Genomic DNA, 13,662 nt, shown 5'->3' on the forward strand with positions numbered 1-13,662 from the left:
TGACTTTTAAGCATGACTAGATCATGCAAATAGGGAGCTCTTATGAAGAAGTGAGAAAAAATTACAATTTAAAAAAATTAATAACATATTAGATCATGTAGGGGTTTCCCTATTATAGAAACCAGCAATTTGCATAGAAGAGATTATTAAATGCTAATGATGTTAAGTTATATTATATTAAATTAAAATGGTTTGATTTTTATTTCATGAGCATGGTTTATGTACAGTATACATGAATTCATTATATTATATACTTGTACATTTTTTATAAATGTAGCAAATTAATGTTAACATTCTTCCTCACCCCAAACCAATAACAGTAATTCAATTATTCCATGCTTGATATTATTTAGAATTTCAAGTTTTAATATTTTTATTGTGGGCAGGTTAAGTTATTGGCTTATATTACAAAGAATTTTAATGGATATACAGTACCTAAGCAGCTGGACTCATCAGGTTGGAAATCCATGCAGTCGGCAAAACCATCACAGCGCTTGTGTACTGGGATACAGCTGTTAGAAGAGGCACACATCAAAGCTCCATCAGAACAGTTTTCATTGGCTGAAAAAAAGAACAATAATTATCACTGTTTTTAAAAAACAAATTTCTTCTAATAAAATAATAAGACAGTTTATTGTTTTACCCCTCATTTTTCTAGCTCTACATTTAAACTATGTATTAGAGCTCTTGGTGAAGAAAACTTCAATTTATTAAATTGAAATTTATTAAGTTAAAAATTTCTTCACAAAATGTTTGTCAATAGAATCATCTCCCAGTTGTGCATTATGTAGTATTATTCATGTATGTGTGTATAAAATGCATTGTGTGTACTATATAGTCCAAACTGATTTTAGACTAGAGTCAACTTTAATATCAAGGCAGATCTCTTCGTACTTCTGTTGCTCCCCTAACATCTCTATATTACGTGCAACTGAACTAACAGAGACTGTAATTTGTTTGAATGTTCATCCTTTTCCAATTGGGTTATAAGTCATGGGTAGTCACTGGGTATCTGTTAGATCTGGGTAGTGATGTAGATCACTGTAGCCCAAGGTAATATGAGTATGTGCCTTTATAGCATTGTCAATGCATGATGTAGGTATTTTACTAATTTCAGAGTCTCTTGCTGGCTTGATTTCAAGGGACAAGCATACGTCTTGTGCATAGCACTTTGGTTGTTTTAGAAAATTGTCCTTATCAATGAACCCATCAATGATACTGACAGTTCAATGGCAATCTAGTTCTGCAACGTACTTGACCTCCCTTGGATGCTACTCTTAGTCCTGTAACTGTTTTCTTGTGTTCCTCCCTCTTGCTCTCTAGTCTCTTCAGGATTACAACTTCCTGTAAGGCAGTGGACTGTTCTACACTCCTTTTACGAGTTAGGGCTAAACCAGAACCCTTCATTCCAGGCCACCATCATGCATCTCCAGTCTCCTGTTTGCTTCAGAACCTGCAAACCAGCAAGCCTGGTTCTATTCCAGTTTTGTTCCAGCCCTATATTAATCATGTCCCTGAGCCTTTTTAGGGTCATTTCTTCTATCTAGCATTGTTATGTGTTTGGAGTAGAGGGAAAGTGTCAAAGAATGAACCTACTGCACCATCTTGTCAGGATTTCTGGATCGATTTCAAAAGCACTAAATAATAATGATACTGATCTAAGCTGCATTTCTATTCCTGTTTCTTTGAGCCCTGGGGTTCTGCAGAGATATGTGGAAGGCAGCAGTGAAGAGCCAGGGCTTTCTGGCACTTACCCCAAGTTCAACAAGAATAGTTCTGCTTCTCTCTGATGTACTTAATGGTTTCATATACAATATCTTATTTGAATATTTTAACCCAAACCTATTGCCAAAAATTTAAAAAGGATTGATCTGGAAAGTTACTTCTACTAGAATAAAGACAATTAAGTTCAAATGTCTCAAGCTAAATTGATAGTTTAGAAGACTCAGGAGTAAATATCCCCATGCATGGGTCTTGCACAGATTTTGTCAGTTATGTCACAAATTTTTCTTTTTTTTAAGTATATTTATGGGCTGGAAGGAGTTGTTTATTTGAGTTATCATAGGTTACTGACAAAGTTCAGTTTGAGAACTGCCTATCAAAATTTATTGTCAAGTGGAACATAAAAATGTTTTTTAAGGCACCCCAATGTATATTGCAGCACTATTTATAATACCCAGGACATGAAAGCAAGCTAAATGTCCATCAACAGAGGAATGGATAAAGATGTGGTACATATATACAGTGGAATATTACTCAGCCATAAAAGGAACAAAATAATGCCATTTGCAGCAACATAGATGGACCTAGAGATTGTCATACTGAGTGAAGTAGGTCAGACACAGAAAGCCAAATATCATATGATATCGCTTATATGTGGAATCTTAAAAAAGGATATAAATGAACTTATTTACAAAACAGAAGTAGAGTCACAGATATAGAAAACAAACTTATGGTTACCAGAGGATAAGGAGGGGGAGGGATAAACTGGGAGATTGGGATGACATATACACACTACTATATATAAAATAGATAACTAATAGGAACCTACTGTATAGCACAGGGAACTCTACTCAATACTCTATAATGGCCTATATGGGAAAAGAATCTAAAAAAAGAGTGGATATATGTATATGTATAACTGATTCACTTTGCTGTACACCTGAAACCAACAGAACACTGTAAATCAGCTATACTCCAATAAAAATTTTTAAAAAAAGTGTATGTATTTCCATTGACTAAAAACGCTGGATCTGAAAAATTAAAGTGTTACTCTTCATTGAGCAATTCTTCCTGCTAGAACATTAATTCACACCAAAAAATTTCATTGAGGTGCCACTATAAGTAGGACATTATGCTTAGCACTTCCACTAGTGAGTGCAGGAGAGAAATTTTTAAAAACAGTAACCAAAACATATACAGCAACAAAACCAAGATAACAATACAAGAATGATTAATGGTTCAAAATAATAATAAGAGAAATGTCATACAGCCAGACTTAGTTAGAAAAGCATTGGTATAGATAAGTATGATAAAAATAAGAGATTCCTTTAGTATAGGGAAGTCTGTAAAGGGTGAAAGTAAGAATAGAGTCTTGAGGTATGTTTTAAATTTTAATGTTTCCAGAGAAAAGCCATTTAGCAGAGTGGGAATCAAGTCTACAGATTGGGAATCAATAAGTTTGATACTGGAACAGTGAGTAAAAGCAGTTTGCCTTGGACTGGGGAGTCTGTGTGAAGAGGTAGGACAGACAAATATAAAAAATGAGGCTGAAACCGGATTGTAGAAATGGCTAAGGTGCCAGGAGAATAGATGACCTTTAAGCTTTTCCAAAGGGTGACATAATTTTAGGATATGTAATACATCAACAAGATAAATAATATTCCAAACCAAGTAAACTAAGAAATAGAATAATTTTCCAACTCCTATAAGATGAAGAGATGTTTGTAAAAAATGAATGTGTGAATATATACATGTCTCAGTATATCCATGTATGTGTATGTATTCATATTTTTTTATCATTGTTTTTCATTGAAAGGAGCTGAGGGACCATACAAGATAATAGTTTTATGGTTTTAAACAATATAATGTGTTGAAATTTGTATACAAAGATGATAGATACTCATCTACTTGTAAAGCATTATTTTGGACCCTTCTTCTCTCAGAAATACTAATCCAATCCATATTCCTTAACCTAATTTCCAGTGTGACTGACAGTTTATTTTCAAGTTGACTGTACAATGAAGAGTTCTAACTTGTAAGCGGTATAAATGCTCAACTATGGCCCAAACAGCATTGAAACACATAAAAAGTGTATAAGAAAATAAATGGTTTCATTTGTAGAAAGTTTTACTTTTTCCTTTTTATCGACAGTTTAGTTTAGATAGTTAAAAATTGGCCTTTCACTTTATGAAATTTGAAACTAAAAGCTTAGTTTCTGTGGCATTTTAAATGGTATAACATTAAAGTTAGTATTTATTAATTTCCTCTTAAAAGTGGGTTGAAAATAAATTATGTATGCAATTAATACTTATTGACACCTATACAGCAAAGGACTGAACGCAGCAAAGCAAATGGAATCATTAGTTTCTTTTTATCCTCCATTATTAACACATATACAACAAAAACATTTTCCAAAATTAGTCCAAACCAGTTATAAATAAAATTTATAGGAAGCTCAGGTTTCAAAACGTTGCCCTGGACAATACCTACTTTTGCCACATTCTCTTTCAAACATTATGGTTTAATGTCTATAAAAATACTTATTTCAATCTGTCATCATCCTAGAGGTTCATACTCTTTCTAATCGAAATAAGCCAAGTAACACAGAGAATTTTATGGCTTTTAGCTCATTCACTCAGGTAGATGATACATTAAAGATAAACAATTCATGAATGGCTCATTGGAGTTACTTCCGTAAAGCAAAATCCCTTTTGAAGATTATAGTTGCTGCATAAGAAATATACACAAAAGTAAGGCACGTATGACTATGGGTGTGTATCCATTTACTACTAAAATGAAACTCATGTATGTAGCAGATTAACGTTTCTAACAGCAAAGAAACTATGATCTTGGCCGTGGGAATAAAGGCTACAAGCCCTTCAAGGCAGACACACACCTAGCATGGAACAGGATGGAAATGTATTCTATCCCTGAACTAAAATCAATCACTACTCTTATTGAAATATCTTAGCAGCTTAAATAATTTTAATAGAACTATAAATATAATTTAAAGTGGAAAGGATAATAATTTATTATGTTTGTATTATGCACTTTACCATATTAATTCATTTAATTCTCCAATACCTCTGTAAAAAAGACTTAATCTCTATGATTTTAATGTTGAGTAAACTGAGGAACACTTTAGTTAGAAGCTGTCAAATGCAGAGGATGATCTTTACAGTGTGATGGAGAAGCACCAAAGGATGCTGAGATCATAGCTAACAAATTGAAAGGCCAATAATAAAACTGTTGATGATAAAGGCTGATCCACAAGTCTTAGGAGCATGATCCATTCCCAATCTTCAGAAGTGACACTCAACTTGATAAGACGTATCAACTACTATTGGAACATAAAGTTAGACAATAGGAAAACTATCCACTTCTCCAACTGTTTTTCCCAGTTATCTCTATTATTGATGGATAATGTGCCTCTCCTGAGCCATTCTCCATCTTCTCTCCCTGCTCTGAGCCCTGGGAGGTTGAACTCTAAGGGTACATCAACGTGCTTCTTTGCCTTCTAGCTTTGGTTGGGTTTGGTTGATAGGTAGCACCAGCAAGAGGTTGATGCAGAGAGAAGAGACTGTGAGATCACCACTGGTTAGCTGCTCCGTAACCAAATGCCACGCCTTTTATCAAGTAGCTCTCCTTGACTCTAGATTCAGGCAACTGATCCCTCCTCTCACATCCTTTGCTCTACGGATGATAAAAGGCCCCGCTGTTACTATTCCTTATGGTTTCCCTATGCATATTATTTCCCTAATAAATAATCCCTTTATTAAAACAATCTCAAATTATATAATATCCGCGTGCCATCCATTTCTTGCTAGGATATTGACCGATACATCTGATGAAATCAAAATCTTCTTGGTGAACAGGAATATCAATGAGAAGAATGCTCCTGGTTTTGCATTATTTTCCCATATAATTAAACCATACTTATTTTTCCATTTATTTTAGGGAAAGGAAATATTTTTGGTAAAAGTATCACTTCAGTTTATAAAAAAACATGTTTCCAGTGGAAAGACAACATTAAATATGAATTATTTTAAAATTTGGACTCATCACATGCTTTGTTTAAGCATTCTGATCACTAAACATGTATTTTTGCAAGAATAAAAGGATTTCAAATATCAATTGCTATCGATTTTCCTGCACAGAATTGCAAACTTTTCAGAATTCTATTCCTACAACATTTAAACATGTGCAAGCCTCACAAAACAAACAAACCAAAGAACCAAACCTCTTATTTTATCCTATATCCCACTCGAAATGCCAGCTTCTTGAAGTTTTCTGTAGTCTGTTTCCCTCTGCCATTTCCCATCTTCTCCACAAAAGACTGACATCACAATTCTGCCCTATCACTCTAAGCATGTTCTTGCTCCAAGACCACCAGCAACCATTTTTGCTATTTCCCAGTCTGTATTTTTTAGTCCTAATCTTACATGATCTCTCAGAAACATTTGAACCTTTGAATATTCTCTGATACATAGGCTTTCTTTCTACCTTTGATTTAAGATCATCACTCTCTTTTGTTTGCCCTCCTATGTCTATGACCACATCTCCGTGTCTTTCGATGTTTGGTTTTTCTTAACTGTCCTTTAGGTGTTCCTTAGGATTCTGTCTGCCACCTTACCTTTTCCCGCTCTCCATTATCTCACCTATACCTGCAGCTTGAATCATCGTATGCTGATAGCTATGTATCTTTTTATATCTTCCTTTAGCTCATTCCTGAGCTCCAGACATCCATTTATAAACACATCCTGAACGTTCCACGTGGATGTGTCACAGATACCATAAAAACAACATGTTTAAAAATGAAGCCGCATTCTTACCCTAAGAGGTCCTTCTCCTCCTATTTTTCCCAGCTCAAGGAATGGCTGATTAGCTGTCTTGTTGCCCACATCAGAAACTTGGAAACTATTCTCGATTACTTTCTCCTCCTCTTCACTTGAATGTCTCTTAAATCTATTCATAATCTTCATACCTCATGCCATTAATCTACTCAATCCCTTTATATTTCCACTGTACCAGCTCCTAACCAGTCCCCCGTCCTCACTGCAATCCATTCCATTTACTACTTAAACACTTCTTCCTGGCATGATGGGGTGGACTCTTCAAGACCTAGTCCCTGCTTATCTCTCCCAACCTATTTCTGCAAAAGTCCCTGTACTACAAACTCCACTCTAGTTATATGAAATATGTTTCAATCAAACAACTTTTTCTCTATTCTTGGAACATTCTCCACTGGAATCAAGCATCTCTACTTGCCTAATGAGTACCTGTCTTTCCAAATTTGGCTCTGCAATCATTTTTCTTGTTAAAATTTATAGACTCCCTGGCACCATAGCTAGGGAGTACCCTATGTTATTCAATAACACTGTTTTTATCTCTGTCACAGAACTTATCACATGGTATTCCAACTATCACTAATCTCCTTCACTAATATGTAATGTATCTGACAACCTGAGCTTGTACCATGTCATGTCCAACTGGATCGTCCATGTCCAATACAACATGTGGCATAAAATACATCCTTAATTAAGATTTGTGAATGAATGAAGGAAGGAAGGAAGGAAGGAGAGTTTACAAAATACCATTCTAAATAAATAGGTGAGCCCAGAGGGGGGGGAAAAAACTGTTATGCTTTCAATTGTTTGGTAAATTGTCACCATCAGATGCTTTTATTCTGTAATTTTGCTCTAGCATTTTGTCCATGGTTTATTTTCATGCAATTTTCCCTACAGAGTCCTAACTCAATAAATATTTTGGACACGGAGAGAAGCAATTCTTTTACAATGCCATCTATTCCTAATGTGGACTTATTTCTCCTTAGGAGCAGAATTTCGTATATTACTATCCCATCAAACACCAATTTTCCAACATATGTCTAAAAGTATAAGGATACAGTACCTTCCTAAGCTTCTCTTTACATAGCATTGTTATTTGAAGTCAAATACCGTATGACTATATTGAACTTAATCTGATGTCTATAAGCCAAATTCCATTAGAGCCTTGATGGGAACAGGGGATAAGTAACTTGGCTTCCTCTTCCTCATTCACCTCCATTTGTTTGACTTGCTCCTAAGAAAATATTATAATACCTCACAAATCGGCTTTATTATAGAAAGAATATACAAGTAGGAAATAACAGGGAGATAGAAAGCCAATCTGCAAACCTAAACCAGCAAAAGAAATTCACTGATTTAAGGTTAAAACCTTCAAAAATCCAAAAGTCATCTTCCTTTTCCTTTATTCATCTTCACATCTTTTCCAATAGTTATCATAATTCTGGATGCCCACACAAAACAGGGCACTGAAATACCCTTCTATTTCTCCCAATATCCCCCTCTTACAGTTACCTTCCAAACTTTACTGCTCCCCCCCCCCCAAACAGTGGCCACTAACATAGGGCTTATGGAGCTCTATCATTGCAGCCCAAATACAGTATGATATAATGTGAAACCAAGCAAACAAGTAATTAAATAAAACGTTAGTGATGCTTTGACTCCACCATGATTATGTGCTCACCTTAAAGATTTGTGTACTTTGTATAATTACTTAATTAACACTCTTCCTTCCCTATCTGACATAGGCTAATTATAATAAAGACAGAAGTTGACGGATGCAGGACTGGGAATTTTACATGCATTCTCTCAAATCTTCACAGCCGTGTAAGTTAGGTATTACATGGATGGTAAGACTGACTCAAATAATGTTGCAGATTGTACAGGTAGTAAGTGATAAGGATAAGGTCAACCCTAATGTCCCACGGATTTACTTCTGCATTAACTCTTTCTGTTTTTTGTTTTTTTTAAATTTATTTATCTTTGGCTGCGCTGGGTCCCCGCCGCTGCGCGACGGCCCCCGCCACCCCCGACCGCGGCGAACCCCGCTGCCGTGGAGCACGGGCTCCAGGCGCACGGGCCCCAGCAGCTGTGGCACGCAGGCTCCGGAGCCGTGGCGCACGGGCCAAGCTGCTCCGCGGCATGCGGGATCCTCCCGGACCAGGGCCCGAACCCGCGTCCCCCGCACTGGCAGGCGGACCCCCATCTGCATTAACTCTAATGACATAACATCTACCCAGGCCCAGGTCCATCCCCTAGCTACATCTATCCACTACAATGGATATTTGCCCATTTGCTCGAGCCATCTTCATGAACATTTAGGGTGGGAAGAAATTATAATTACACGTCTTCAATCCATTCCCACAAACATTTGTTAAAAAGATAATGGATACATAAGAGCATCCCCTATATGAATGACCCAGTTGTAAATAAAAAAGGAAATCAGACATATTTAACGGAGATTAGTGTGACTACAAACAAAATGTTCCCAGAAATGCTAAGCAAGGACAATATGCTTTGTTTAGCAATATAACACAAACAACTATGTTACTGATGACACAATCATGGTAACACTCTAGAGAACTCTGTTTTATCTGTCATGCTCTCTCTATCATTTCCAAACAGCATTTCCCCCCTGGCACACTGGGTGAATGAAAATAACTCACAGCAGCCGGATTCGTCTTCATTAAAGCGACAGTCAGGCACGCCATCACATAGCAGGAGGGAGGGGACACACTCGTTGGCAGAGCACTGGAACTTCATTTGACCGCAGAGCTGAGGAGGGGGGCTGAGGAAACAATCCATTTCATCAGATCCATCCATGCAGTCTTCCTGTCCGTTACATTTCCCTGAGAGGGGCACACACTGGAGCGTGTAGATGCAAGAAAACTGATCAGCTTCACACGGTGACGGCTGTATTGTGACAGGACCTAAAAAGAGAGCCAGTCATTTTCACGTTAGGGGAGTTCTCTCTCTGTCTAGTGTTGAAACATAGGATACTCTCATCTCGCATAAACATGAAACATTTAGCTAATTTAAGTAAATCAATTTTCTATTAGGAGTAATATGAACTCTAACAAAACAGGCCAACATGATTAGAGAATACACCTTATCTTAACCTCAGAAACATTTATATAAAGGGCATCATTACTGTGAAAAAATGACACTTTCAAATTAAAGAAGAAATTTTGATTCATGCTCTTAAATTTGATCATCAGATTTTCCTTGAGGAGTAAAGATACTTTTATACAGTAAGTTAGGCACTTTGAAAAGTTGCAATCACAATTTAAAAATTTAAGTAAATTGGCATTATGTCATTATATCAGTATACAGTTTAGTAACAGTTTCTTAGTGGCCTCAGCTAGGGGAATTTGGTTCCTGAGAACCTGGGGAGGACTGAGTCACAGACCTGAGGTCTGCTACGGTTTTGTCACACTGCTCTTTGCCCTTGAGTCTTGATCACATTTCAAAGGTCTAAAAAGTGCAGATATGTGTAGCCATATCTAAAGTGCAGATGCAATCATAGTTTAAGCTAAGATATTACACTAGTGAGAATCCTCAGGATAATGTGATTCACATCCAACCAACCCATTTTATAGATGAGGATACTGAGGCTCATAAATTTTTAGCGTCCAAAGACATGATGTAAATTTAATGAGATTTTATCATGTGAAACTATTCCATAGCAATGGTTTAAGTCAACACTTAAAGCATGAGCGAAGAGTGTTGACTTGCTGCTGTTTCTAGAGGTCAGGGGATATCTGTGAACATACAGGATTGCACTAATTTGCTGGAACATTGTTATACTTCGTATTGTGGAACAGTATTCGTATTAGTGGAACAGTTCTTATACTTCATATTGTCTCTGGGACAGATGTTGACGGGCTCATCAGTATTTTAAGGGAAAAGAAAATCAAAAGAAGTGGGGACCAGTTCAGGAATACCTTATTTTGTGTTTTTTACATTTTAAAACTACTATTATTTATGGATAATATAAGAATGATTTGTTTTATACATAAGGATGGTGGTGTGAATTCATTTTAGAAATGAAATTTAAAAGTTACTCTCCTTTACCACTCACTCAGTAGTGGTGACATATCTAGAATATATTTAAATTCAAACTCTGTGATGAAAGTCATGTATCTAAGACAATCTTTGTTCATGGAAATAAGCATATTTAAGCGGGAGAGGGATAAATGTATGACTTTGAGACATTTGTGTCATACTCTTATTTAACTACCTAAGTCATAGCAGTGCATGCAATTGCAGTGTTCCAATGGAAACATTCTGAATTCAAACTTAGAAAGTAAATTGGATTTCAATTTTTATAAATTTACATGTATAACTATATATATCTTTTGATATTTAACTATTTAACCATGGTCAAATAGTTTCTCTTCATTGTTTTTATTAATCTCACATTGAAGACAGGGCAGACATCCTTACTTTCGTTTTTTTCTCATATATTTTATGGACTAAACTTTCATCTTTATATACTCACCTCAAGGCTGAACGTCAACTGTAGGTTGAAAAGGCTGAATAAACGTTTTGCATGTGATGAAAATCTTGAACCAACCTTAGTAATACACCTATTACTTAGCTAAGCTAAGGTACCAACCTTTTGTGACAAAACACAAGGGAATAATTTTCTCTATTTCAAGACAAGCTTCTCGCCTTATTCAAAATGAGTTGCATGTGTGTGTTCCTTTATATTTTTGCTTACATCAGATATGCAAAATAAAGTTCTCTTTTATTTGGAGGCAGTAATTCTGTTAAATTCTAGAATCATTTATATCAAAAGATATTCAAACTCACTTGTTCTAGGTCCTTCTTTACAAGAAACCTGGTGGGCTTTATTGTCTGTAGTGGATTCTGTCTTGCATTGTCTGGAGTTTTTTATCAAGATCAAGGCCCTCATGCCCCCAGCTGCTGGGAGGTTACCAGATGACAGCTCACAGCTGAGTCTACCTCTAGGATTTTCCCTCTAAAGTCACACAGCCTCCCAGGATCGGCTCCCTTCGTTGGCGAATTGGGGAAGATGGTCCAGCCCCTAGGCATCAGTTTGGGACCAACGCAGCTCCCAAGCTCCCCACGGCATCAGCGTGAGACCCCCTATGGCACCTGTATCAGCATTCAACCCTCCCTCTGCCCAGTCCTGCTTCCTTCACTTCACAGGGGTTGTTCCTGGGACAATTTCCAATAAACCTTTTGCATAGGAATCAGGGCCTCAGAGTTCACTTCCCTGGGAACCTAAGATACTATCCCACCATCAAAATGCATCTTGTTTTAAATTAAACGCCCTCCCCACACTGCCGAATCACTTCTCAAATTTTCCGTGGAAATACTTTTGATGCAAGAGGAATTTGAACTTGCACTCGTAAAGGGAGTCTAGGTAGACCCTTAGCCAGAAGTAGTTCTCCATAAGCTCAACATTTCTTTTAAGTCTCTTGTTTTATCTGATGAAAATTCTACATTCTACGACATAGGACGTTCAAGCTTTTTCACTATAAAAGACTGCCTCCAGGAATTCAAATAAAATGAATACTCTTGGAAGATGTACTATGTATAGCTTCCGAATTGAATGCCTTCTACTGCATACCCTCTTTGAGAAGTTAAGAAGGTTTCCCTAAAATTTTAATATTAACGTGTTTATTCTTGGGTATCACCCATGGAGTTACCTAATTAAGACAGTTAATGTCTTTCTCATATAATTCTATAAAAAATGAACGATATTAATTGTTCTCTTTTATAACCTGAAAAAGGTTAGCACCACCTTAAATGCATATTACTAAGTGAAAACAGTCAATCTTAAAAGCCTACATATTATCTGACTCCAGCTATATAATATTCTGGAAAAGGCAAAACAGTGGATATTGTAAAATGGTCGTTGGTTATCCAGAGATGGTAGAAAGGAAGGGAGGAACAAGGGGGGATTTTTAGAGCTGTAAAACTCTTCTTCATGGCTCTGTAATGGTGGATACATGCCATGGCACAGACTGAATGTTTACATCCCCCCCAAATTTCGTATGTTGAGACATAATTCCCAATGTGATGACATTTGGAGGTGGGGTTTTGGGAGCTGATTAGGTCATGAGAGTGGAGCCCTCATGAATGCAATTAGTGCTCTTATTAAAACTGGCTCTTGCCCTTTCCACTTTGTGAGGACCCAGCAAGAAGGCACTGTTTAGGAAATAGTTTTGCACCAGACACCAAATCTGCCAGCATATTCGTCTTGGACTTTCTAGCCTCCAAAACTATGAGAAAGAAATATTTGTTGTTTGTAGGCATCCAAGTCTATGATATTCCGTTACAGCATTCTGAACAGATTAAGACATGCCGTTATACATTTGTCAAAACTCATAGAAATTGTAATACCAAGAGTGAATGCTAATGTAAACTATGGGCTTTGGATGACAGGGATGTGTCAATGTTGATTAGTCAGCTGTAATAAACATAACATTATGGTGCTGGAAGGTTGATTATGGGGGAGGCAGGTATACCCAAACTCTCTGTAATTTACACCTAATTTTGCTGTGAACTGAAAACTGTTTTAAAAAATAAAATGTGTATGTGTATGAATCTCAGCACCAATATCCCTCAGAATCTACATTCTAGCCCAAGCTCTTCACTAGTGATGGAAAGGGCGGAGGAGAGACACAGGGCAGTGGATGTTGGGTTACCTACAACATGAAGCTGTGATGGCGCTTGCTCTCTCCCCCAACGCACAGAGGCTGCAGACTCGAAAGAAAATCAAGAATATATTTTCCGTGCTAGGGAAAATCAAGAGCTGAAGAAGCAGAACACATTAAGAGGCCCCCAAAGAGTTATCATTGTTACTCAGCATCAATATTTGCCACAATGATAGTGAATTCCTTCCTAACTATGAATAGTGATACCACTGCAAATGTCTGAAATTGCATAAATGAAGAATTTTCTGCCTTCATATAACCTCAAATAATCTAAAACATACATGAATGTGGAAACATATACAAAAATATGAAATGTTAGAGCAGTTGCTGGTCATTTCCTTCTTGTCATGAGGCCTGGAACCCAGAGAGACCCCAGAGAATAAGAGATACATTCCTCTTTTATCATC

The 13,662-nt window shown here is 36.8% G+C and overlaps 1 protein-coding gene across 1 annotated transcript in view; it reads right to left on the reverse strand.

The window, feature by feature from the left end:
- Nucleotides 1-13,662, reverse strand: part of MALRD1 (MAM and LDL receptor class A domain containing 1) — a 600,449-nt gene that overhangs the window by 95,812 nt on the left and 490,975 nt on the right. The window contains exons 34-35 of the mRNA XM_059909182.1: nt 9,233-9,496; nt 436-561 (exon numbers count right to left, since the gene is read on the reverse strand). Of these exons, the coding sequence (XP_059765165.1) occupies nt 436-561; nt 9,233-9,496 (390 nt within the window). The remainder of the gene's footprint in view (nt 1-435; nt 562-9,232; nt 9,497-13,662) is intronic.

Source organism: Balaenoptera ricei, chromosome 2, assembly GCF_028023285.1.
Source record: "Balaenoptera ricei isolate mBalRic1 chromosome 2, mBalRic1.hap2, whole genome shotgun sequence".
Lineage (NCBI taxonomy): Eukaryota > Metazoa > Chordata > Mammalia > Artiodactyla > Balaenopteridae > Balaenoptera > Balaenoptera ricei.